At 41.5% G+C, this 27,609-nt stretch overlaps 1 protein-coding gene and 1 pseudogene across 1 annotated transcript; one reads left to right on the top strand and one right to left on the bottom strand.

The window, feature by feature from the left end:
• Positions 1-1,550: 1,550 nt before the first annotated feature.
• LOC148351427 (alcohol dehydrogenase 1-like) lies at positions 1,551-18,832 on the bottom strand. The gene is made up of 9 exons (XM_088354514.1): positions 18,731-18,832; positions 16,915-17,016; positions 14,182-14,323; positions 14,001-14,088; positions 6,380-6,599; positions 4,732-4,992; positions 3,629-3,761; positions 1,864-2,002; positions 1,551-1,787 (listed from the first exon to the last, which is right to left on the bottom strand). Exons 1-9 carry the CDS (start codon positions 18,746-18,748, stop codon positions 1,754-1,756), a joined length of 1,137 nt encoding a protein of 378 aa, XP_088210640.1. The 5' UTR covers positions 18,749-18,832; the 3' UTR covers positions 1,551-1,753.
• Positions 12,152-12,276, top strand: LOC148351428 (U2 spliceosomal RNA; annotated as a pseudogene).
• Positions 18,833-27,609: the final 8,777 nt, after the last annotated feature.

Raw genomic sequence — 27,609 nt, 5'->3', positions numbered from 1 at the left:
CCATGGGCAAGGTGGCCAAAGGGCTGTGTCCATTATCTGGTAAAATGGTAAACATTTTATGTAAAAATGTATTTTATACTACGGTCAGCATTACTGGTGGGCCACATCTTTTCAATTTAATGACCGAGGTTACGGGCCAGTAAAAAATTTGATCCCGGCCGTAACTGGACCCCGTGCTGAAATTTGGACATGGGTGCTCTGAGCTAAAAAGATACTGACGGTCGTGGCTAACATTAGCTCTGGCTTGCAAAATGTGAAAAAATATATATTTTCACACTTATTGATTGGTCTATTAAAAAATATATATATTAAAGAAAGATCATGTAGTGCAATATATGGAAAATGTGAAACTAGTTTGTTTTGTTTTGATCTTTGTCGACTGTCCTCTTCGGCTTTGTTATACAAACATTGCAGTCTTAAGTTGTCAACTTTATTGCTTGCACTATTTCTTTTATAAACGAACATTTATGATATGTTTTAATGTGATACCTTCATAAATGAGATGGCCAACACTTTATTTTAAAAAGTATTGAACACAATTGCAATAGTTTTATTTATGTATGAACATGGTTGAAAAACAAAGAAAACTTACAGTATTGCTGCAGTGTGTTGTCATGGGAATAGGAACCTTTGTGAGGTATCTGTTCACCAGTGTGCTTTACAACATGAGTCACTCGAACCCAAATTACAGAATACAGTATATTCAAGAAGAGTGGTTTATACTGCTGTCAGGATTATTGTAAATTTAGAATGAATTAACTATAAATATTGAGCATTACAGAGATCCTTACAGTTAAGTAGTATTTCCTTATTTCAAAAAGTCTTATTACTTGGTGAACAACTCAACATAATCAACTATTTGCCGGAGAACAGCTGCATTGTCATGTATTTGTAACCCCAGTCTGTTTCATGTTCCTTGTGTTATGATAGTGTAATGTGTGAACAGCTATTCCTTAACAACTTACTGACTGGTTGTAATAAAATAGAGAAGACTCTCAGGTTATGGTGAAATGAGAATCAGGCCTAGAACTGACTACATCTCCTCATGAGCTAAAAATAATGTCTCCTGTTTCTTAAGATGATACCAAAAGTTACTAATATGAGTTTATCCCATATAGGTCTTATTTAAATAAGAACTAAATGATTTCATGTTCAACATGAATAACACCATACCACTGAGGGAATCCCATCTCTTTTCAAAGTACTGTACTGGCTCTTTTCACTCGGCTCACCTAAAAGAGCCGTCTCTTTTGGTTCCCAAACGGCTCTTAAACTTGTGTGTACTGTACAGTTCTAAGCTACCTGTGGAGGTTGTCGCTTGAGCTGGCTCTATATAAAATTCTTGTTTTGCAGACATCATATACTGCTTTGGAGTCATCAATATAGTTTAAGAGTCCAAACGTGGCTCATTTTCCTGGTTTCACTCGTTTTCTTTTGACTTTTTTTCTTTTGCTCCTCTGTACCGTCTACCCTCTTGAACTGTTCCTGTGCTAATTGAGTGTGTATGTCTGCACATGATGTGAAAACCTTTATATGGTAAAAAGAATAACTTAGAAGTCACCAATGTATTTTATTTTTCTCAGTTTGATCTAATGTGAACAAATCTCTGATAAATCCATCTATTGGAGTTGTTTGCATTGTTTTAAAGTCACAATTGGCATTCATGGACTGGAGTGCGATAAATCAGAATTTAAGGAATGATAACAGCTTTGGAGTAATGGAAGGTTGTTTAGGTATCCCTCTAGCAACAGATTTATTGTGGACTCAGACTCAGGACTGTTCGGATGCTGTGGAACAAACAGACAAAGACAAAACCTAAAAGTATCTGCGCGATAATTGAATAATCAATGTTTTCAGTGATACCTTTTGCCTTGCATTAGCAGTTCAAGGGCTTCATTGATGTTGTCCAAAGGCATTTTGTGGGTGATGAACTCGTCCAGTTTCACTTTTTTGTCCATGTAGGCTAAAACCATTTCAGCCACGCCGTCCTTACCTTTAAATCCTGATTCAGACAGTAGGGAAAAAAAGCAAAAGTCACAAAACAATCTCTGAAACATAACCCATTTTCAAAAGTGTTTAGCTAACACAGAACGCATATGCTTTTATTTTTTGACACATTCACCTTAATCAGACTTAATCATAAGCATTTTTACAATGCTATAATTGAAAGGATTGGATTCAAACAGAATCCTTTAGATCAGGGGTCTCCAACATATTACAAGCTCAGAGCTACTTTTCGCTTTGGGATCAAGAGGTCGCAGGTTCGATTCCAAACGCCTCCATGTTATATGTCGAAGTGTCCTTGGGCTGGACACGGAACCCCTAATGCCCCTGATAAGCAGGTAGCCTTGCATGGCTGACACTGCTATCGGTGTTTGAGTGTGTGTGAATGGGTAAGCGTGAAGCAAATTGTAAAGCGCTTTGAGAGGTCTTCATTGACTTGAAAAGTGCTATATAAATGCAGACCATTTAAATGGTTGATTGGTTGGATCCATTAACCACTAGGGTCGTAGGGGCACCGTTTCCTGTGATGTGTCTTGGGCAAGTACAGCCTAATGGCGTCCATTCATCTCCAGGCCAACTTGTGTTTCCACCCGAACCAGGGACCTTTTCGCGTGCAAGGTGAATGTGCCAATGCACTACTTCTAAAAAAACAAGTAACCATTTCACTATTATTTTGTTCCTATGTAATTATCACAGAGTTCGTACCCCTTTCTCACGGCTAAATTCAAGCACTTTTTAAGGACTTTCAAAGCTTATTTTTTTAATTTCTCCAGTAATTTGAAAAGAAGAAATAATACATTATTATATTGTTAATTATAATAGTTATTGACTGATAGTTGTTGTTATTATTATTATTATTATTATAATTGATCCCACCAACAAAAACAATGCATACCTGCCAGCACTACTGTGTTACACTACTGCTTTTGGCCCCTTAAAACACTTTCCAATTAAAAAACATTAATATACACTTCTCCAAAACTCTTGACACGAGTAATATAGTATATGGCTGCATTACTTTAGATAAAATTTTGCAACTTCCAGTTATAAACAAACATATTTTTGGTTGTATTTTTTATATTTTGGAGAAAATTGCGCGTAAAAATAGAGTGCTCGATAAAAGCTACCGCTTTAATGTCGAAAGGTTGGTTCTAGTGGGAATTGACGCTTTACATTGACAACGCAGTACAAACTAATGTCATTTGCTGGTAATCACGAGAGAAGAAGAAATGGAATGGTAAAGCAGTTTTTAAGCAGACTTATTTTTCTTCATTTAATGTGAGGTCTTTCGAGTCAGACTGCCGAGAAACATAGCAACCATTTCAAGCATTTAAAAGCACTTCACCCAAAATGTATACACATTTCAAACCTTGAAAAGACAACATTAAAATTCAAGCCTTTTCAAGGATTTCGAGCACTTGTACGAACCCTGTTACTGGATTAGTCATTGAAAGTAGAGTGGAATAGACTTAGCCAAGTAAAACATTAATTTGACTTAAAAATCACAATGACCAAGCACTGGTGTGTTATATTCAGTACAGGTTTGCAGGCACCTCAGCTGTCCTAAGGGGCACTCTGGTGCCCCCGGGCAACATGTTGGAGAACTCTGCTCTAGAATATTTACCTCCAAACACAGAACCCTTCCATGTCCGCCCACCAATCAGATCATTGGGACGGGCAGAGAAATCCTCCTTGTCGGTCCAGCCAACAATCACACTCACTCCCCAGGCCGGCATGCAAGACTCCAAGGCGGTACGCTAGACAGGAAAGGAAGACCTTTATCTTGCAGGATTGTTTCACACAGACCCCTCCCCCTAATATTTTCTCACCATTAGGGCTGCAACTAACAATCATTTTAATAATCGATGACTCGGTTGATTATTCTTTCGACTATTCAATGGATCGGATTTTTAAAAAAGATAGTTTTAATTTCTCCCTGTATACAAATATTGACGTTTTCTACAGATTGGAAAAATAGAGCACAACACAACAGAATATTCTATAATATGACAAATAATAATACAACAATTTAAAAAATATATACAAATGCATGCTATATACCTGCAAATGTGTAATATACGCTTTTCGTAGTACCTTATTCAAAGATCATATTACACTTAGACTTTTCACACAAAACACAAGTCAAGTCAAGTCAACGTAGAAAGCGCAATAAATTTTATTTAAATATGTGTAGCAAAAATATAAAAAATGTAAACCCACTTTTAAAACTGTTTAAAAAAAAAAATCCTTTAATGTGATCAAAATTCCCAATGTGCGAATAATAAACACTGTGCTTAAAAGGCTCCCCTTTGTGTTGGGATAAATATATCATCATCAGTATATTTATTTTTACTTTACATATTTTATTACTTATTTTCATATTTTTTCCTGTATTTCTGCATCACTTTCTGTTCCCTTGTTAACTTTGTATTGTTTTACTGTTCAATGACGATTTTGTTTGAATTGATTCAATGTTCAATGAAAAATCTTTGAAAAAATAAAGTAAGATATTTTTATGGAAACGGTCCCAACATGCTCTCTGCTGGACCAAAGTGGTACTGCAATATTACAACTTCACGAGATCCACTGCACTTATTTACATTGATTAATGTGCTTAGTGGCTCATAAATTGTGCAACACAATGAATCGATCAGGTAATTAGTTGTCAATTCTTTTAATAAGCAATTTTGATTGATTTTATCGATTCGTTGTTGCAGCCCGACTCACCATTAGTTTGACATCCCCGACACATTCCAGCGAGTAGTCAACTCCACCGTCGGTCATCTCGGCTATCACTTGGTTGACGGGTTTCTTATGATCCTTCGGATTTACAAATTCGGTGGCTCCAAACTCTTTGGCTTTTTCAAACTTGTCAGCGTTTATATCCACGGCAAGAATTCTTTTGGCTCCGGCATATTTGCAGCCCATGATTGCAGCCAAACCCACCGCCCCTAAGCCGAAAACAGCGCAAGTCGAGTCCGGTTGCACCTGGGGATAAAAATGTTTGTATAGTCATATATCAGGGTTCCCCCAAAGTCTTAGAAACTTGAAAAGTCTTAAATTTGACTGCTGAAATTAAGGCATTGAAAAGGTCTTAGTTTTAGGAATCGTAGACAAAATTTAGCTCTTAAATGTCCTAGTTTTCCCCTGTTTTATCTGCGCTAATAACTGTTAGGGCTGGTATACCTCCCTCCACCAGATGGCCCCCATTGGCATTTTGAACACGTGTGTCTATTATTAAACACCTGTGCCCAATCTTCCTGAACCCTTTAAAATTGCATATTTGTTTAGGAAACTCTGTCTGGTCGTTTTGAATTCTCCTTTTATTCTGCTTGTGTCATTTTCACAACCATGCCAGGTATTTTTGGTTTCTTTGTTACTTTTCTACTTGCATTTTCCGATTCTAGGTTTGGCCTTTTGGTTGTTGTTTTGTGTCCACTTGCTTGTTTGGTACTTTGGTCCTGATTTTGTGAATAAATACCGTTCCTATTTCAAGCACCTACAGTATGCCTGCAGTTCCTGCCTCACTACTTTCAAATCATAACAAATAACTGTGTAACATGTTAAATAACAAAAGTATAGAATGTCCTGTCTTGGAAGGATTTTTCATTTTTTTCCAACTTTATTGATCTGTGACCGATAAATGCAATGCGTGCGGGATTTTAGACCGACGTGCCAGTGTGTCCAGGTTTGGTTTCATCGCAGGGTCACTCCGTCCCCCTCGGGTTCATCACATTCTGTAGTGTTCCCAAGGGGGTGCCGGGGCCTTGTACTCGGAGTCACCTCGGCACCTGGGTCGGTCCCTACCCGTCACCGAACCCTCCTCTGTCTTGCTCACAGGCACCTCAGGTTCCTAATGGTGAACAAGACCTGGCCACAACCAGGTTGAAGGCCGCAGTGCTAGTCCAGTCCACCCTTGCAAACCCCACATCCTGTGTCCCATGAAGTTGCTGGCGATTGAGGGGGGCATGTCCGAGGGGGGCAGACCCGTAATAAGCAGTATTGCCTTGTAGGGGACCACGCGCATGTATAAGGATTTTACATACACAAACGATGTAAAATGAGCTGACCTTTTGGGCTTGCCCAACTGGGGGATTTAGAAGCTCTTAATCAATAGCTCAAGTTTAGTTGAGTGACCTGTATGGTCAATCAATAGGGGATTGTTAGATTAGGCCACTCAGATATGAAATAGGAGACTTGAGCTGACCTGCTAGGTTGCTGTGACTGTCCTTGCTTTGCGGATTCCTATCGACAAGCACTTGTTAAAAAACATGAAAGTTGTCCGTATGCTACATTTTATAAACTTCACTTAAGTATAATTTTGTACAAATTCCTTAAAAATGGCACAAACACACCTGATATTGTCTCCCCATACCTTAGCATTATTTACTGCCGCTCCAAATCCGGTACAAATCCCACAGCCAAGGAGGCAGACTTTTTCCAACGGTGCGGCTGGGTCGATCTTGGACAGAGCAATTTGGTTCACCACACTGTACTGCGAAAAGGTGCTGATTCCCATAAACTGCAACAGCTTCTTCCCCTTGCAGCTCAACTTGGAGGAAGGCGCTTGGCTGACATTGTGAGGTACGACATGCCTGGACAAGATGAAAGTTTTGATGTAGAACAGGGGTCAGGAACCTATAGCTCACAAGCCACATATGGCTCTTTTGATAAGTACAAATGGCTCAAAGATAAAATAATATTCATACAGATTGCACCTGTAGCATTCTGATATGCATATGTTGTCATGATTACCCAAGTGGAGCCACCTGGGGTAATCATGTGGCGCGCTGGAATGTGCTTCCTGATTGGTTAATGCTCCCTTTTTAAACGCGTTACGCGGAGAACTCTTGGTCGGAGGATTACTTTTTACCCCGTTTGACTCGCCTGATTTTCCTGTGTATTTTTGACTTGTTTACCTGATTCTGCCTGCCTCCGATTCGACCTGCTTTCGTCCCACGCTACGATCTTCTCTTCAGTCCTGGTAAACTCGACCTGCCTTCGTCCCACGCTACGATTGATCACGTCTCCCGCTAACCCTTACGCTTACCCAAATAAAGAACTGTACGAACGCTCTGGGGTCTCCTGCTCTGTTCTGGTCCTCCTGACAGAATCCTCCGACCAGAATGGACCCCGCGTTCGTACATTTGCCCCCTGACCACTATGAAAGCCTGAATCAGAAGCGCAATTCCCCTTCAGAATGTGCAGTTCGGCAAGTCCTTTCCGAAGTGGCAAAATTGGCAAAGGCACCTCCGGCCGTATGACTGCGCAATGACTCCCATGCCTGTCTGTTCGACTCCCATGCCTGCCTGTTCGACTCCCATGCCTGTCTGTTCGACTCCCATGCCTGTCTGTTCGACTCCCATGCCTGCCTGTTCGACTCCCATGCCTGCCTGTTCGACTCCCATGCCTGCCTGTTCGACTCCCATGCCTGCCTGTTCGACTCCCATGCCGACTCTTCTGAATCTGCCCGCCCTGAGTCCGACTCTTCTGAATCTGCCCGCCCTGAGTCCGACTCTTCTGAATCTGCCCGCCCTGAGTCCGACTCTTCTGAATCTGCCCGCCCTGAGTCCGACTCTTCTGAATCTGCCCGCCCTGAGTCCGACTCTTCTGAATCTGCCCGCCCTGAGTCCGACTCTTCTGAACCTGCCCGCCCTGAGTCCGACTCTTCTGAACCTGCCCGCCCTGAGTCCGACTCTTCTGAACCTGCCCGCCCTGAGTCCGACTGTTCTGAACCTGCCCGCCCTGCGTCCGACTCTTCTGAACCTGCCCGCCCTGAGTCCGACTCTTCTGAACCTGCCCGCCCTGAGTCCGACTCTTCTGAACCTGTCCGCCCTGAGTCCGACTCTTCTGAACATGTCCGCCCTGAGTACGACTCTTCTGAACATGTCCGCCCTGAGTCCGACTCTTCTGAATCTGCCCGCCCTGAGTCCGACTCTTCTGAATCTGCCCGCCCTGAGTCCGACTCTTCTGAATCTGCCCGCCCTGAGTCCGACTCTTCTGAATCTGCCCGCCCTGAGTCCGACTCTTCTGAATCTGCCCGCCCTGAGTCCGACTCTTCTGAATCTGCCCGCCCTGAGTCCGACTCTTCTGAACCTGCCCGCCCTGAGTCCGACTCTTCTGAACCTGCCCGCCCTGAGTCCGACTCTTCTGAACCTGCCCGCCCTGAGTCCGACTCTTCTGAACCTGTCCGCCCTGAGTCCGACTCTTCTGAACATGTCCGCCCTGAGTCCGACTCTTCTGAACATGTCCGCCCTGAGTACGACTCTTCTGAACATGTCCGCCCTGAGTACGACTCTTCTGAACATGTCCGCCCTGAGTACGAGTCTTCTGAGTTGACTCTCCTGATTTTCCTGTGTTACCCTGTGACGTGCCGTGGGTTTATTATTTTTTTTTTTCTGGGGAACTTCTGGAGCCGTTCCTTGAGGGGGGGGTTCTGTCATGATTACCCAAGTGGAGCCACCTGGGGTAATCATGTGGCGCGCTGGAATGTGCTTCCTGATTGGTTAATGCTCCCTTTTTAAACGCGTTACGCGGAGAACTCTTGGTCGGAGGATTACTTTTTACCCCGTTTGACTCGCCTGATTTTCCTGTGTATTTTTGACTTGTTTACCTGATTCTGCCTGCCTCCGATTCGACCTGCTTTCGTCCCACGCTACGATCTTCTCTTCAGTCCTGGTAAACTCGACCTGCCTTCGTCCCACGCTACGATTGATCACGTCTCCCGCTAACCCTTACGCTTCCCCAAATAAAGAACTGTACAAACGCTCTGGGGTCTCCTGCTCTGTTCTGGTCCTCCTGACATATGTGCAAAATTGAATGTTCTACGCGCATAGCTAGCAAATCACTAGTATTAATTATGGTGTGGTCCAGTATACAAAGAGCATACTGCCCACCACAGTTTGCAGTCAAGGTGCCACATCAACAAACCCCATTTTGGCTGTAGGTCACTAAGCAATCCTTTATATGGAAGCTCATTGAACAATTAAGGTTCACTGATGAGACTCTTGATGATAAAAACTCACAGAAAAACTAATCAGTTAGAAATGCCAGCCAAATACACAGAGCAATTTCATTGGGTAAGCAGAAGGGGTAGGCATGGCTATGCACAAAGTGTACTTTTCTCTACTGAAAATAAATGGTCAGTATCCTCGTTTGCAGTATTTACAGAAGAACTCTGCTTGCATGTATTTTTGAAACTGTTATTATGTAAAACAAAGGTTAAAGTAAGTAATTGTATGAGGGAGACAAGTTTAAAGTGGTATTTATGTTGGTATGGGATACAGGTTCTGATATTATTCTTGTTTCATAAATTGTATTTAATTTTTTAACATCACACTGTGAAATAAAATGCGCTGAAAAATTAGATTTTGTCTGGAGAGCAGGTTTGGCGGTTTTGCTAAAATTTGTCTTAAAATATATGCCGTGGTTTAAAATATTTTCCTATTATGGCTCTTTGGGTCAAAAAGGTTCCTGAACCATGATGTAGAATATTGCTGATTTACGTAAAGTTTGTGAAAGTTATCATTAAAATGATTCATTATTCATTGCCATGAGACAAAAGCTGTGAACTAAAAGCAGTGTTGGAAGAATGCATTCCTGGAACGCAATTACTTTTCTCCGTAACAAGTACGCGTTATTAATATCATTTTGTAACCCCACTGTTGCATGGTGCGTTTTTAGGCTACTTATTAAAGGCAAAATGGAAAATCGGATCTTTGATTGGTTTGAAGCACCGTTCAAAAATGGATATGGAGCATCTTGTCTATGTGTAAGTATATATGTTAATTTGTGACTTGATAGGTACTGTCAGAGGAAAGGACTACTTTTTGGTGCCTGTATTCTGCAGGTAACTGAATTACTTTTTGAATATAGTAACTAGTAACTGTAACTTATTGTTGTATTTAACGGACTATATTGTTTCTAATTGTTTGGCCAGGGTGCGATTTATACGCCGTTGGGGACTAATCTGTGAAATTATTCACACTTTTCATATATATATACACATATCTAGATATATATATATATATATAGGTATATATATATATATATATATATATATATGTGTTTTTTTTTCTTTCTTTCTTTCTTTCTTTCTTTCTTTCTTTCTTTCTTTCTTTCTTTCTTTCTTTCTTTCAGGATCGTACTAGTCATTAGCTGACCAAACCCCAATCCAACCCCTAATGCCGAGCGCCAAGCAGGGAGGGAATGGTTACCAATGTTGTCTTAGGTGTAACTCAGGCAGGGCTCGAACCAATGACCCCATAGTCTCGGGGCGGCAAACGTTCAGAAAATACCAAAGTAAATATTTCTAACTTGCTCAGAATTGATTTCTATGCAAGGAACAAACACTTTGTGCTTTACTGTTCGTTTACATTTCCCCCAAAAATTAGATACAAAGTCATTTTAGTGATGCTTGTTAGGGGGTGGGGAACATTGGGGCGCAACTGTTTAGCTCGTGCGACTTGTACTCTGAAGGTACTCATAGTCTGGAAAATATGGTACTTTTTTCAGTAACACGCCCAACACTGACTAAAGGATAGAGAACATCAGGGGGGGGTCGGCGGGGTTTTTTTTATCCGCGGTGTTCGCTTGGCAGAGGAAGGACGAAAGCCGTAAGATTCGAGCTGATGTTCCATCGAGGGGAACTATTTTGTAATGACGTAAATGTCACCTATCAAGTGATTAATGTCTCGTTTAATAACTTCACTCCGTCATCCCGTCTCTTTGCAATGACCAATCAGGTGCTCGGGGATATAAAGCATGGTGCTTTTCAGCACATACTTTTCATAAAGGAGCAGTTTTTGTTAATATACGTTCTCAATCAAAGAAGAACTTGTCTGAGTCATTGGGATGAGTGGGGCTGGAACAGTTGAGGACTATTGGGAAATGCTCAGGCCTTAGGTAATAACCTTTTTTTGACAAACTCTTTCCACCCAAAAAAAAAAATGGATGTAGCGGTGAGGTGAGTTTGAAAATAAAAACTAGAAAAATAAAAGACAAAAGAAGAAACAATAAAATAAAGATAAAAAAAAGAGAAAAAAATGAAAATAAAATAATTACGATAAAAACAGAAGAATAAATGAAAAATAGGAAAAAGAAAGAAAGACGAAAAAACACAAGAAAAAAATAAAAAGAGGAAAAGCAATAAAAAAATTAAAAGTTAAAATAAACAAAAGAAAAAAAATACAAAGGATAAAGGAGAACATAATAAAAATAGTGGAAAAAATGAATAAAAAGTAGAGGGGGGGAAGCAAAAGAAAATAAGGACAAATACATTAAAAAATGAAAAAAAACAAGCAGGAAAAAGACAGGTTTTGTGGGTCTTAGATATTACTACTAATAATGTAATATTCTCCACAAAATAATGTGTTTTTAAAATATCTATTATTCTGTTTAGTGACAATAACTTTTATTTTTTTCAGTTTGCCGTAAACCTTTAACCCATTTTAATGTTTTTATACAGAGCAACTTGGAAACCCTGCATGACACAGCAAAATGTCCGTTAAAAATACTGAAAACTTTCAGTGCAACAACAAATACAATTAAAAATAAACTACACATTAAAAATTAAACTAATCGTGAAACACATCCCTGAAAAACATAAGATACAGTGATGGGCAAAAACATTTTAGGTGTAATAATAGTAATTTGTCCCCCTTGCATTTGGTATGTCCGCCCTGAGACTTATGTATAGATAGGGCCATGTCTAACATTTTGTTTTAATAATGCATGTTCATATTATTTTTTGCTTTTTAAAATCAATACTGGGGAAGCACGGCGGCGCAGTGGTTAGTGCGTGTGTGGCACAGTTCTGAGGTCATGGGATCGAAACTTTCTGTGTGGAGTTTGCATGTTCTCTCCATGCTTGTGTGGATTTCCTCCGGGCACTCTGGTTTCCTCCCACATTCCCAAAACATATATGTCAGGTTAATTAGCCGGTCCAAATTGTCCCTAGGTGTGACTGAGCGAGTAAGTTGTCTGTCTCTGTGTGCTCTGCGACTGGCTGGCAACCAGTTCAGGGTGTACCCTGACCACTGCCGGAAGATAGTTGGGATGGGCTCCAGCACCCCCGTGACCCTACTGAGGGTAAGCGGTGCAGATAACGGATGGATGGATGGAAGGAACTGAATAATGCATACTGTCCAGATCTGGGCCATGGCATAGTCACTATCTTTGATTTTTGCATTTCGGAGATGGAATATGAGCTTGCTCTGTCCACTCCACGCATCGGCCCGGTATTGCAGTACCTCCGGGAACGGTGCATTCGCAATGATCGCAGCAAGGCTTTAGGGCTAGGACCTTAGCTTGACCTTTTGGCTGAGAGTAAGTGTCCCGGCTCCTAGGCTTTGTAGCGTATTATGAACTGACCGATAACGGATAATGGATAATGAATAACGACGATAGATCAATAACCCTTAAAAACCCCAAAACCCCAAGCGGGCTAAGAGTCTGCTTAGGGCCCCGCAACCACTAGGGGACCCTCAAGAGTAGTTAATTTTTTTGGTGCCAAAATTGTCAATTTGTGTGTCCACTCAAAAATATGTCTACAGAAATACAACAAAAATACTACACAATAACTAAAATACTAAATATCAAATATGGTGCTTAAAAACAGGGATACAGATATTCTAGACCACAGGTGTCAAACAGGCGGCCCGCGGGCCAGATCAGGCCCGCTAAGGGATTGAATCCGGCCCGCGAGACAACACTCAGAGAAGCGCAAGAGAAAAACAAGCTGCAGGTTGAAATATGTCAACTTGATGTTGCCAAAGCCAGGTGCCTCAAACAAAGACACTGTACTTGTACTTATTTCTCTCTCTCTCTCTCTTTTCCACCCATTTCCACTCTCTGTCTCTTTCACTCTCTGTGTCTCTCTTTTTCTCTTCCTTTGTTGCTCTTTGTTTCTTTCTCTCTCTGTGTTTTTTTAACTTATTTTGCTCTAACTTCCTTTTTTCTCTCTTTTCTCTTTCTCTCTTTCTACCCTTCGTGCTTTCTTTTCTCCTTTTTCTCCTTCTGTCTTTCTATATCTCTTTGGATTTCGTTCTTCCTCTCCCTTTCTTTTTCCCCTATCTCACGACTTTTTATCTTTTGTTTCTCACGCTCTCTCCCTCTCTCTCTTTTTCTTTCTTTGCCCTGCCCTCTCTCCTTATCCCTCCCTGTTTCTCTTATTTCTTTATCTATTTTTCTTTCTCTTTAATCTACTAGTCTGGCCCCCGACAGAATGTTTGTCTTATCGTGTGGCCCTCGAGTTAAAATTAGTTTGACACCCCTGTTCTAGACAGTAGTACTATATAACTTAATACCACTACAGAATTATTTTCTCCAAAAATACTACAGAAAGACAACTACAGTAATATTACAAAAACACTAAAATAATATGGCAAAGATACTACTACAGAAATGCTACCAAAATTATAAAAAAATACTACTAAAATACTGCTTTGGAAATACAACAATTATACTTCTACTGAAATACTATGAAAATACCAATACATAATACCAAAATAAAAAACTACCAGAGAAATATTACTCCAAAAATACTACTACAAGTGTTTTACAACAGAAGTACTGCAAATTACAATAGCGATACTACAAAAATTATCCTATGGAAATATCACAAAAATACTACAGTAAAAAACTACAGTAACACGACAAAAAACTACAGAACTTCAATAAGAATCCAACTTCAGAAATAAGAAAAAAAAAAAAAAACTAAAAAGACCCAACAGTAATGCTTCAAAACTAAATTAAAAAATGAAGTGCTTAAAACAGGGACCTAATACACTATTTTGCTCTAACTGTGGTCGTTTCAAAGCCAATTGATGAAACTTATCTATTTCAAAAGAATTATAACATATCACATGCGGCCCCCGACACCAAATTGTTGCCCACCCCTGGAGTAGAACATAGAATGAGTTCTAGTAGGTATACAAATTATCGTGTAATCTAATTTTGCTTAGGGCTCCATGACTTGTGAAAAGGCAGTAACTCACCATGCTTTTTCACACTGGTTCGTTTTGGGACTCTTACAAAAGCGACACTCTCTGCATTGGGAGATGATGAGGGGAATAACTTTGTCACCTAAAAGAAAAAAAACAGTGTTGTTAAAAATATGGGAGCTAGCAAAAATCCTCCAAGTTTATGGAACAAATGTGTGGTCAGAGATCAACTGACCGGGCAGAAATTCTGTGACCCCGGGTCCGACACTTTCCACAATGCCTGCTCCCTCGTGACCAAGCACAAGAGGAAAGAGGTTCTCTTTGTCCGTTTCGTGCAGATAGAAAAGGTCCGTACGGCAGACACCCGTTGCCACCATCTGCTCCCAAAAGAATAACATGTACCATACATTCTGGAATATGGAGCGCAAGTGATTAAAAGTCACATGCTCAAATTTAAGAACATACATGTTTAATACTGCACGGAAAAATGTGAGCCCTGTATTTCTAGCGACAGCAACCGGGACAACCATACTGTGAAGAATAATGCCAGATTGCAACACAGACCTAGTGTCACAGACCATAAATGGACACAGGACCCAATAGCGCTCGTTTTCTCAGTTTTTATTAATAAAGAGGGATAGCAGGGCTTGCTTCCAGGATCCGATGGTTGACGGACAAGAGGAGCAGGAGATGCAAAAGTGGCAATTCTGTGTCCAGCGAGGAGGGTCGAAGACAGGCGGGAATTACGAGTTGTTAGCCGGGACTGGAGAGCAAGGGCGGTGTCAAGTTTGGAAACGAGGTCGGCAACAGGAGGCAGGCAGGTAACGGGGCAAAACAGATCGGATAACAGGCAGGCAGAATGGGGCAGAGTCAGATCCGGAAATAGGTTGGCAACAAGGATCAGGCAGAAAAAAACAGGGCAGGAACAGAGTCTGACGCAAGAGCTTGCCGAGCTGGGAGCAACGGTTCGCTTAACGATCTGACAGGGATCTCTTGGAAGTTGGGGCTTTAAAAGGAGTACATCAGCCAATCAGCTGTCCGGGCTGTTGGCGCCAAATAAGCAGTCGCAGGTGCTCTGAATCGGCTTTCATGACACCTGGTGTTTGTGCTGTTGTCATTGGTGGTTGCCATGTTGATGGACCAAATTGCATTCACTTGTCATCGTTCTTTAAGGTTTAAAAGAAATGTATGCGGCCTCACATGAATGCAGACGATACGGAAAGAGAGATCTAATGTTGTTGAAAGATAACTTCCACCTCTGTTCAAGTTGGATGTATAAGTTAAGGATTTATGGGTGACCATTCAAGTCATAGTGTTGAGAGCACTGAACTCTTGACACTGGACTAACAGTGGTATAGATGACTTGTGAAAAGGCAGTAGATTTGATCTAGTTTTAGTTAAAGAACCATACACAAATGTTAATTTTGGTATGTAGTTCACATGTTACAATGACAATAAATTTGCCACTTACAATGCTGGGAGTAAAATATAAGAATAGAATATGATTATGATACTGGGACTAAGAGTAGTGATAATGAGATCTAATCTACCGCTTTTTTGCAAGTCATCTATACCACTGTTAATCCAGGGCTCTGACAACTGAGCTGAACTTGTTGAGACGGTGTACAGCACAACAAAATGTTAATGTTCTATGGACTTTATTTATGTGAAGAACCCACAGAATGTTTTTTGGCTATTATTTATTTCATAAACAATGTTATTATTCAATTTCTGACTTTTGTTTTGTAAAGTCAAGTCGTGTGAAGAACCGAGAAGGGTTATTTGACTGCGGCTTTCTGGAAAAACATTACATTTTTACTGGGCACTCATGCAATTGTCACACAGTTTCTGTTAGAGACTGAAACACCTAAGGGGAAAGTTATGTGGCCCTCACAGACAAAAGGGTGAATATGCTTTTTTAATGATCTAATTAATAAAAAGGGATCAGGAGAGGGCTTTTAGAACAGGTTGGAATTTCTTATCCTAGGTTTGTGTGCTCTCCTGTTATATTTGCAAGTTGAAAATCCATTGATGTCTTCCCTCCTTATGCTCTACTATTTATAAACTTAAAACATCGGCATATTCCTGAGTTCAATACCAAGAACATATTCTACATTGCCTTCATTAGTATGCTAATGCTTAGGAGTCGAGTTTAACTCAGTGCAGTATGCTTTTCTTGTTCAGTTCTGATATGTCTGGGGCTGAGGGGGCTCGGGATATTTTGTTTATTTCCTAGAGGTGTTTGTTCAACCCAGGATCTAAGAGGAGAGACGACATTGTAAGTCATGCCGCACGATGGCATTTGCCCGGCAACGTCAGCGTGTTTCAAAAGACGTTGTCTGCGGTTTTGCTGGGGGATTCAAATTTCTTTTTCTGCAGTTCCTCAGTCAGTCAGTACATCGTGACTTTTTTTCTTTTTCATTTTTTGTTTGTTTTCTAGGGTTGTTGTTATTCTCAATGCTGCTGGCATACTAAACAATGTTGGAAAACTCTCATTGGAGTTTAGCACCTCAAAGTATTGTTCTGTTGGTGTAAACCAGAGGTGGGCAACCCGGTCCTGGATGTCTATGGAAGTTTATATTTTTCAACTCAGGTGATTTCCATTTTGTGGGGAGTGAACTACCCAAGCTTGCCAAACCTTGGCCTGGGGAGACAACCTGCATTGTCCTAATGGTATGATTCCAGAGTCCTTTTGCTGTTTGCCTGCCTTTGCGATTGTGTCACATTGAAGTGTTCAATACGCCCCCCCCCAAATTATGTGACTGAAGTGTTTGTAAGAAGGAGTGCTGTTGAGGTTCTGGTCGGTAAATTATAGCTCCTCGTGAATTGAAATTGATGTCTGTTGTCTCTCATTGGGTGTTTTATTCAAAGAAGTCAGATGATAGACTTATCCTGGACTTTGCCATAGAAATTTGTTTCCATTTATGAAAAAACACACCAAAATAAGAAAGAATCTCTATTTTCTTACCTTGACACGGACCTCATTGGCCCCAGGCGGCTCAACTTCAATCTCTTCAATTGTCAAAGGCTTTTTTGCTTCCCAGGCTACTGCTGCCTTACATCTAATGACCTTGAGATCATGTCAAAACAAAAATGAAAAACACACAATAAGGCACATGAGAACTTGTTTGAGTTGGGAATCTAATAATGATATGGAGTAATTCTATTAAATGTGTACTGTGCTACCAAGTATTTCCTAACAGCCCAGGCAGGTTAAGAATGAGAGCTGTAACATTATGATCACAAGTCTTTTGCAAGCTAGTGATAACGTGGCTGGGGGAAAACCCCCTTTGGCAAAAAAAGAAAAACATATATTAAAAAGTCCTGCCTGTTTTTATTGAAATAATAATTTATTTTCAAAAATATGGCCCAATATTGCCGTAAAATCGTGCTCAAAAATCCAACCACCCATTTTCTGCACAGGGGTGCTGAAACCCCATCCTATCTGAAATCAGGGGATACCCTAAACTGGTTGCCAGCCAATCGCAGGGAACACAGAGACAGACAACTGTTTATTCACACATTCATTCCTAGGGAAAATTTGGAGTCCAATCAACCTGCCAATGGATGTTTTAAGAATGCATGAGGACACAAACACAGGAGAACTCCGCATAGGAAGGCCAGTAACTGGAATTTAACCCAGAACTTGTGAACTGTGAGGCAACTGTGCTAACCAGTCATCCACTCTGCCTCCCCATAAAGAGAAAAACACACACTACTACTACCAGGAGGGTATACAAACTACATTTGCTCTTTCAAAAGTTAAACCAATGCAAGTTAGTGGGTGATGAAAACAACTTAAATAGGGTCAAGGTTCTTTACAAATTATTACTTCAATATAACTTGATTAGAAGAGTAATACAATGTTACATTTAGTCCGGATATATACAGGATTACAGGTGCTTGAACTCCTTGAAAATGCTTGAATTTTAATGTTGTGTTTTCAGGTCAGGAAATACTTGAATTTTAGGTGAAGTGCTTGAAATTGTTCCCATTGTCATGTTTCTTGGCATTCTGACTCTAAAGATCAAGCAATAAATGAAGATTTTTTTAAATTCCAAAAGTGCGTGAAAATAACGCCGACAAGCCTCATTATTGCGGTCGTGTGAAGCATCACCGACCTTACGAAAAAAAACAATTTACATTTCTCTTTTAACTAATTTAGACACAGATTATCTGAAAGACACACAAAAAATATAGATTAAAATAAGTAAAACAAAAGGCAAACCATCAGCAGTCTCTAAGATTAAAAGATTCAATGCACTCTGCTTGGAGCAATCAGTATCATTAAAATGACTCAAAATTTGGCTACTTTTTCAGCTTTTTATTCACACAGTACTTTCTTTTTTGTCATCTATACTGAACTCCATTTTTACCCAACACCTATAGAGCTTTTTCTGTGTTTGGGAACAAGTGTAACATAGCCAAGCAGCGCGTCCATTGTTGAAGCAGAATTCATGTCAGTTTATAGCAGCCAATTGACACAAAAAGATTGTGGTTCATAGATAGGAACAACTTAAATTAGCACAAAGTATGTGACAACAGAAAAATAGCAACGTTATTTTAGTTATCAAAGTCAACAAAAACAACCTGGTTCCCTTTTAACTGCGCTTGACTTCTTTCTTTGGAGGTACTGGAAAAATTGAAAAACTTGCCTTGAAAGTGCTTGAAAAGTTCTTAAAATTAGCCATGCAAAAAGTGTACTAACCCTGAATATAACTCTCCCGCCAATACAGAATTAACATTTAGCAACCATGAGCGACAATCATGAAAATCCAACTTACCTTCCCAGCTGTAGCCATTTTCACAGTCACTGTGTTTCCAGCAGTTAAGAGGAGTCGGGAGATGTTGCGAGATGACAGCTGCTGGTCTTGTTTGTGAACTTGCTTAATAAAACAACGGGCGGAGCATCAGAATCATAGATAAAGTTGAGCACATGTACTTTGCTCTATTCACCGTACCACAATTGACCCCTACAGAGTACACAGCTTGTACAGAACACTAAAAATAGATCATCTTTTTCATTTGATGTTCACCCGCTTGCCCTCGTTAGAGTGGAGGCTCATCGAGTACCGAGCGAAAAAAGTCAGAAGATCATTTATTCGGATGTTAATCATTATTGGAGAGGGACAATACGCCTTGTTATTGGAGTGATTTAACAGTGGTTGGTCGTCAGGGCCTGCAAGGCCTTGTACGCAGGCCTGAAATCATGTTCACTTAATACTTATTAAATAATTCCAAAATGATTGTCAGCTTCCTTTTATTTATTTTACCCTGGTTGTGATGCTTCCAGGCATGTGCTTTCATCTTTAATGGCATTTCAGCCATTATCTGTTGCCAGGGTCAGATATCTAGCCGGGGGCCTTCACAATCAGCTCTGCAGGCACTGAAGCATATAATAAGAGATGACAAAGCTGTTGTTTAGCCATTCAGACTCTTAGTTGGCAGGGCCAGGCCTTCTAAAGCACACATATAAAGACTAAATAATGCCCCTTTGACCGGCGTGCCTACTGCGAGCCCAAACTAGTCGTGTCAAATCATAAAAATCTTCCCCTACATGTGGATGGAAACGAAAAAAAATCAAAAAGAGAACCCCGGCTCATTGTGCTGCCTGTGGATGCACTCAACGCCTTAACACAGAGTCCCGGAAAGCTGGAATAACTTTTCATAGGTAAAAGAGTCTTTGGTTTTATTAAGTTAATTATTTAATCTAGTTGAGAAGTTTAGTAGCGCCAGTCCCTCTTGGAAGCTAACATTGTTTCACTGTTTTTAAAATTTGCTTCTTACTGCCTCTGTCACGGTTGCCATGGCGAACAATTGGCCCTGCGCGTGTGGCGCCAGCTGTGGCTCGTTGACAGATTGGTTTCCCTTCTATTTAAGCTCAGTGCTCTCACTCACCCTTTGTCAGTCTGTCAACGTACCTCTGCCCCGCAAGACGTGGGTTTGGACTCTGTCCGGTTCCCTGCCTGTGTTTCCTGTCCGGTATTGTTCTCGTCTATTTTGTCCTGTTTAATATTGATCTCCAGTTTCGTTCCCGTCTAGTTTGTCCTGTTTAATATCGATCTCCATTTCCTTCCCGTCTAGCTTATCCCATGTAATTTCGATATCCAGTTTCAATATCAATCCTGTCTGTCCCGTCCTGTCCAGTATCGCTCCATTTGTCGAATATCTGCTCGAGCAATTGGTATCGATGCTGTCAGCCTCTGGCTTCCTGTCATTCTACGCCAGACTGCTGCCTTACATCCTCCGCCCAACGATCGCCGAATCACTGGCGTTTGGGTTAACGTGCATGACAGCCCCAGTTCCCGTAAAATAAAAGCTTGTGTGAGAAACGTCACGCATTAGGGTTCTCCTCCTGTTACGGTTCATGACAGCTTCTCTTCGGACATGTTACGTTAACATTGTTTCTGTTTTTCGACTTGTTTTATTTTATTTTATTTTTCTCATGTTCGAAATAAAATTTTAATAGTTAATAAAAAGTTAAAAACCAAAATAAATAAATAAGGCCACACCACATCGCCGGACTCACTTCCTTTGATTTACAAGGTGGGAGTACAAGCCAACCAAAAATATTTTGTAAAACGGCCCTCTTTCAGGGTTTGTAGAACAGTTACATAGTTTTAACCCTTCATGTGGCAAGTGACCATGCTGTGTATGGTTCATATAAAGTGTTGAAATTTAAATGCAGTTTTTAAAATGATAATATAACAAGCTTATCTTTCCGTTTTTGTGCTTTATATTTTATTTCATTAATTTCCTGTAACAACAGCACCTGTTGACGTTGACAAAAAGTTACCCGTATTAAAAACGTAATTGTAATTAGAGCAAGTTATGATTTATTTTCCAATGTACATCCATTGCCTTTTAACGGCAACGTTGACCTGACCAATGTGGCCGCCACGTAGGCAGACTAGTTAGCGGGCTTCTATTTCTGCATTTAGTCCTCTGTACATCCCCGTGTTTATAAGAGCCTCGGGTGACGTAACCGATTTCACAAACTCTGATTGGCTAGGGGGCGGTAACAGAATTAATACAACGAAAAGGTGAAAAAATACATCCCCGGTGTCCACTGCTTCTGACGAATGAACATTTTCAGGCCTAAATCGGATACAAATTGAAGCCAGAAATACAACAGGACAAGCTCAACTTCCAGAATTAGTTTTAAAAATGAAAAAAAAAAACTTTTTAATGGAACAGCAACACACAGATAATTTTTCTCAAATAAAAAATATGTTTAGTGAGTTAATGTGGCTGTATTCCTAAACAATACTGGAGTTTTATGAGGTTATTATTGATGTTTTATATGAGTGTGGTAGCTGTAATAAATGTTTTATAGAGATATACATATATATATATATATATATATCTCATCTCATTAGCCGTACCGCTTATCCTCAGTAGGGTCGCGGGGGTGCTGGAGCCCATCCCAGCAATCATCGGGCAGTGGGCAGGGTGTCCCCTGCCCACTGCCCGATGATTGCTGGGATGGGCTCCGGCCCCCCGCGACCCTACTGAGGATAAGCGGTGCAGCTGATGAGATGAGATGAGATATATATATATATATAGATAGATAGATAGATAGATACTTTATTCATCCCCGCAGGAAAATTCACATAGCCTTAAAATAGTTATTGAGGGTTGGATTGATTCAGACGTAGCACTACTGAAGGCCCAGGTGTGAAATGCACACCTCGCTTCTGGATTTAAACCACTGCGTTATAATTTCATAGAGAGTACTTACTATATGTCGAAAGGCAAAGGATATTATGTCATGGCCACGGAATTTGTTCAGCAAGACAATTCTGAAAGACACAAGTAACGCAATTGAGGCTGCAACAACTAATTGATGAAACAATTAAAATTGTTGATTAAAAGTGATGGCAACTAATTAGATCATCAATTCGTTGGATCACGTGATTTATAAGCCACTAAGCATGTTAAATCAACGGAAATAAGAGTGCACACAATTATGATTATTAATTGTCCATTGCATCATCGCAAACAAAATTGAACTTTGTAGTGGTTGAGTGTTTCATCATGGATGTTGGTTAACAATTTTCAAGGGAACAGAAAGTGCTGCAGAAATACATAGAAAAAAAATCTGGAATTAAGTAACTGAGGTCAAAAGAAAAAGTAATGAAAATGACATGTTTAACTCTACTCAAGGGGCAGATTCTTAATAATGTTATATATCATTTTCAAATTGGGAACGTCTTTAATATTCAAAGATTCAACCCCAAAAACGAATTTTGACAACATTTTGAAAAGTGGGTTTACAATTTTGATATTTTCGGCAGATAAAAGTTTTGCTACATAGAAATGAAAGTTATCGGTCTTTCTTCGATTTGTAATATGATCCAATAAGGTGGTAGGAAAAAGAGTATATTACACATTTCCAGGTGTATAGCATACATTTGTATTTCTGTTTGTGAAGTTATTTGACACACACTTGGGTTTTTGATTGTTTTATATGATATTCTGTTGTTCTGTGCACTGTTTTCTATCCATCCAAAACAGGAAAGCAGGAAAAAAAAAAAAAAAAAACTTCTTCTGATTCATCGATTGTAAGAAAATTATCGACAGATATCGATTATGAAAACGATAGTTAGTTGCAGTCCTAGATACAATGCATATTGTACGATATGAATATGAACAAAAAGGGCCTACTCTAAATTTTGGAAAAAAAATCATTTTTAACCTGTGATTTAGAAACTAGTGTCAGTGTTGGTACACGCTGCTCGTCGGTGCCAAGGTGAAGAGACGGGTTAACGCTATATACCAAAAAAAGACAATGGCCAGATGATGAAGGTGCTGTATCTGAGTTAGATATGTCGGCTTCCTCTGCTACTGGTATTCATAAAAACCAGTACCATTACAGTCTGTTTCATGTGAGAGAAGCAAAGTCTATCCCAAAGAACTAACCAAGAAAGGGATGAGCGCTGCCAGGCTGTACTAGCCCAAGTCACACCACAGGGAGTGGCGCCTTGGAACTATGAGTGAGATTCAACCACAAATTCCATCCATTGGGTGATATTCATTGGTGTTGACGTTCCTTGTTACTGCTGCCTTTTTAAATGTTCTTGTCGTACTTACTAGTGTCACGGGGTGTGACCGGACCGGAACGGAGGCAGGAAGGGAGAACTCAATTGCGTGACGATCAAAACTTTTATTTACCAAAATAAAAGTTGTCCAAAACTCAGGGACAAGACAGAACAAACAGGCTTAAACAAAAACGTGCAAACACAGGTTTCTTCCAACTCAACTAAACAGGACAAGGCATAACAGAACAGACAATGTGTAATGAGCCAGCACCCGCAAAACCCACGACCCAGCCTTAAATAGCAGACACGCAATTAGCTGATCTGCTTCAGCTGGTGCCCAGGGGGCGGGGCAGACCGGTCGCCAAGGCGACATGACAGAGCCCCCCCTTTAAGGGACAGCTCCCGAGGTCCTAAAAAGAAAAAATTACTACCTCGCGCCCCGGAATGGTTCGACGCTCACGATTGGGGCAACCCCGCTCCCTCCTCCGAACACGCAGGAACGGGGAGAGGCGGGCGCCATCTGCGTCGGGCGGATAGGAATCGGCGCTCGGCAGGGGGGGTCCGGCGGGCAAACTGGACAGGCGAAAACAGACAGGCAGAACCGGCGAAAACAGGACAGGTAAACAAGGGAGTCGGACAGGCGGAATCAGGGGAGTCGGACTCAGGACAGGCAAAACAGGAGAGTCGGACTCAGGACAGGCAAAAACAGGAGAGTCGGACTCAGGACAGGCGGAAACAGGAGAGTCGGACTCAGGACAGGCGGAAACAGGAGAGTCGGACTCAGGACAGGCGGAAACAGGAGAATCGGACTCAGGACAGGCGGAAGCAGGAGAGTCGGACTCAGGACAGGCAGAATCAGAAGAGTCGGACACAGGACAGGCAGAATCAGAAGATTCGGACTCAGGACAGGCAGACTCAGAACCGGCAAAAACAGGAGAGTCGACTCAGAACCGGCAAAAACAGGAGAGTCGACTCAGAACCGGCAAAAACAGGAGAGTCGACTCAGAACCGGCAAACAGGAGAGTCGACTCAGAACCGGCAAACAGGAGAGTCGACTCCGAACCGGCAAACAGGACAGGCAGAATCAGAACCGGCAAACAGGACAGGCAGAATCAGACAGGACAGGCAGAATCAGAACAGGCAAGACAGGACAGGCGGATTCAGGACTGGCAGGCAGGGGAGCCGAACAGGCAGGCCCGAGAGCCGAACAGGCAGGCCGGAGAATCGAACAGGACAGACGAAAACAGGACAGGCAGAGTCGGACTGTCAGGCAGCGGAGTCGGGGTCGGACTGTCAGGCAGCGGAGTCGGGGTCGGACTGGCAGGCAGCGGAGTCGCAGTCGGACTGGCAGGCCGCGGAGTCGGACTGGCAGGCCGCGGAGTCGGACTGGCAGGCAGCGGAGTCGCAGTCGGACTGGCAGGCCGCGGAGTCGGACTGGCAGGCCGCGGAGTCGGACTGGCAGGCCGCGGAGTCGGACTGGCAGGCCGCGGAGTCGGACTGGCAGGCAGCGGAGTCGGACTGGCAGGCAGCGAAGTCGGACTGGCAGGCAGCGGAGTCGGAGTCGGACAGGCAGGCAGCGGAGTCGGACTGGCAGGCAGCGGAGTCGGACTGGCAGGCAGCGAAGTCGGACTGGCAGGCCGTGGAGTCGGACTGGCAGGCGTCAAATCCCCCCGGGACCCCATTCGAGGCACAGCATTGGCCACGACGGGCGGGGCCGTGGTTCGAACGGGCAGGGAAGGTTACCTCAATGGGTGCTTGCCAAACGGCGTCCTCCAGCTCTCCCCAAATCGCGCTGGGATCGTTTACTGAGTTCTTTTCTGGCTGGCTCATTCTGTCACGGGGTGGGACCGGGGTGACCGGACCGGAACGGAGGCAGGAAGGGAGAACTCAATTGCGTGACGATCAAAACTTTTATTTACCAAAATAAAAGTTGTCCAAAACTCAGGGACAAGACAGAACAAACAGGCTTTAACAAAAACGTGCAAACACAGGTTTCTTCCAACTCAACTAAACAGGACAAGGCATAACAGAACAGACAATGTGTAATGAGCCAGCACCCGCAAAACCCACAACCCAGCCTTAATTAGCAGACACCTAATTAGCTGATCTGCTTCAGCTGGTGCCCAGGGGGCGGGGCAGACCGGTCGCCAAGGCGACATGACAACTAGTTAAAGCAAAAGTGGGCAAACTACGGCCTGAGGGTCACACCTGGCCCGCCAAATGAAAATGATCAAAATATAATGACAGATGAAATAAACCCCGGAGGTGCTTTGCTACAAGCAGAGGCTGCAGGAGAAACCACGGATGTGGATGTTAAGGTTCTCACTGGTAAAGTGTGGTGCTGTTCTTACGGACCCCTTCTGCATCCTCAGCAGGTATCTCAGGGTCACAGGTGTTTCACACTTAACCTGTACACCTCTCCTCAGTGGGGCAGCAAGGACCAAATTCACCTTCACCTGCAGAAGGGGTCCAGCTACCACCTCTTGACAGCCACAGCCACCTGGAACTACTTTCAGCTACTGTGGCTATCTCCTAATAGCCTTCTGTACTTGTTTGGAATTTAATCTGATTTTCTGCAGGAAACTGCGCATAGATGTGGCAGGGAAACCTCGATTGGGTGGAGGGTGGCATGCCACCCAGCGAAAAATGGCTAGCTTGTCTTCCCAGGGAACAGTAAGTTTGGCTAAAATGATGGACTTTGAGCTCCTAGAAAGAAGGATCATATGCGGTCAGAAGGTAGTTGCCACTACCTCCTGAGGAAAGACCAGCTTCTTCTTGAGATCTACTCACAGCTCCCAATCTGATGCGCGGTTCAGCATTGATGGTAGGCGGTTGGATTTTTTCCCCTTTGGGACATTACTGCCCCCGGGTTGGAAGCTTGTGAGTCTCAATGGTACTGATGGATGCTTGTTGGTGAGGCTTCTCTGTAGTTCGACCCACTCGGCGACCTTGGTGAGGACTTTGTCGTGTCTCCACCGATAGCGGCCATCTGCCAGAGCTTTTGGGCTGCTGGTCAGAAAGGGATTCAGTGTGCAATATATATCTACGTTTTTAGTGCCAAATTTTTCTTCAATTAAAAAAATGTTTGCTTAATTCTGACCTAAGGAAACAGTGTGTAATATTTAGTGCCTCCTGGTGGTACAAAAAACCTTCGTTCAATAAAACAAAACACAATTGATTTGAATACTAGGCAAAAATACATCAACTGTAATACCAAAGTTAATTTTTATAAAAAAATCTTACGTCGATAAATATATTTCTTTTACATAGTGAAATCCCAACCTAAGGTCGCCGCCATGTTGTTCTGCCGTTTGCTGCTTGCTGTGGCACTAGTTTTCGTTCTCATTAGACCACAGCGCCATTTAGTGGTGAAGTATTACACACCCAGGCTTTGTAATACAAACAAATGTGACTGAAAATGTACGAAAACCTATACTAAAATTGTTTTTTTAATGCAATATAAACACTATGTAATTGATTGTACTAAAAAAATATGACCAAAAAAGTTCAAGCACTTAAGACATCAATTTTACTGTTTTCTTGTTTTATATATATATATATATAAAAAAAAAGAAAGAAAATTATAGCAGTGAAAAAAAATCACCTGGCTATACTTTTTTTTTCATTTAGTATTTTTTGGTAGGTTTGTTATGTTTTTTGTTTGTTATATATTAAAAAATGACAACCAAAAGTATACACCAAAATTAATAATAACCTGTATTGCTTCATGAGCCACGGTAACCATAAAACATTAAAACTATACTGTTAATTTAATATGATCATTTAAGCTGAAAAACAGAAAAACTAGTGCCGAGGATAAATATTCAAACATTTTCGTGGAACTGTGTGCCTCGACTCTAAAAAGGTGAAAAAAACACTGTACTGTACAATAAACAGGTATTTATAAAATGAAAACATTGCCATCTACTGGCCAAAATAAACAGTACACTAGCTATGCCGGTCATAGAAGGTGAATGATGGATTGCATGAACAAAGAATGCATTGAATTTTGGGTGTTACACACACAACGCAGCACCTATTTACTCACAATTAGACAAACTATGTAAAGTAATGTGTGTAAACCAATTTATTTTATTCACCAAATAAACATCACAGACAGTCAACCAGGGTCGGGGCTGGTTTGTATTTGGATGGGGGACCGCCTAGCAGGGGCGTTACCAGAAAGAGAGGTGGGGTGATTGCAGTTGGCAAGGGTGGGCAGTGCCCACCTATGAACACGCTTTGCCCACCCAAAGAAAATTGGATGTACTCCTGATGGCATTTTGCACCGCAAATGGCAGGGGTCTCAAACCAATTGCGGCCCCCACGATTATAGTTTAAGGCCCCTGAAAGTTAAAGGGACAGTGTATTATTTCGCCACTAGATGTTGCTGTACTGTGGTGCCACAGAAAACGAGTGCTATAGGCACAATGGAAAAAGACAAAATGCGGAGACTTAAGATAAACAAAACGCACATTGTTAGTTTTGAAAAGAGGAGAAATAAGAAAAGAAATAAGAAAAGAAAAAGAAATAAAAAAGTGACGAAAAAGGAAAAAAGAAATATGAAAAATAAAAAAGAGAAAAAAGAAACAAGAAACAAGAAACAAGACAAAAAGTCAAAC

Source organism: Urocampus carinirostris, chromosome 15 (assembly GCF_059441175.1).
Source record: "Urocampus carinirostris isolate Australia breed hairy pipefish chromosome 15, RoL_Ucar_1.0, whole genome shotgun sequence".
Classification (NCBI taxonomy): domain Eukaryota; kingdom Metazoa; phylum Chordata; class Actinopteri; order Syngnathiformes; family Syngnathidae; genus Urocampus; species Urocampus carinirostris.
The sequence above is the reverse complement of the archived record's forward strand: the minus strand, read 5'-3'. Positions and strand labels throughout refer to the sequence as shown.

Coding starts and splice junctions, on each gene's coding strand:
- LOC148351427 (XM_088354514.1), bottom strand. Junction 14,324..16,914: donor CCAATGAGGTCCGTGTCAAG/GTAAGAAAATAG, acceptor TTTTGGGAGCAG/ATGGTGGCAACGGGTGTCTG. Junction 14,089..14,181: donor GGTCACAGAATTTCTGCCCG/GTCAGTTGATCT, acceptor TTTTTCTTTTAG/GTGACAAAGTTATTCCCCTC.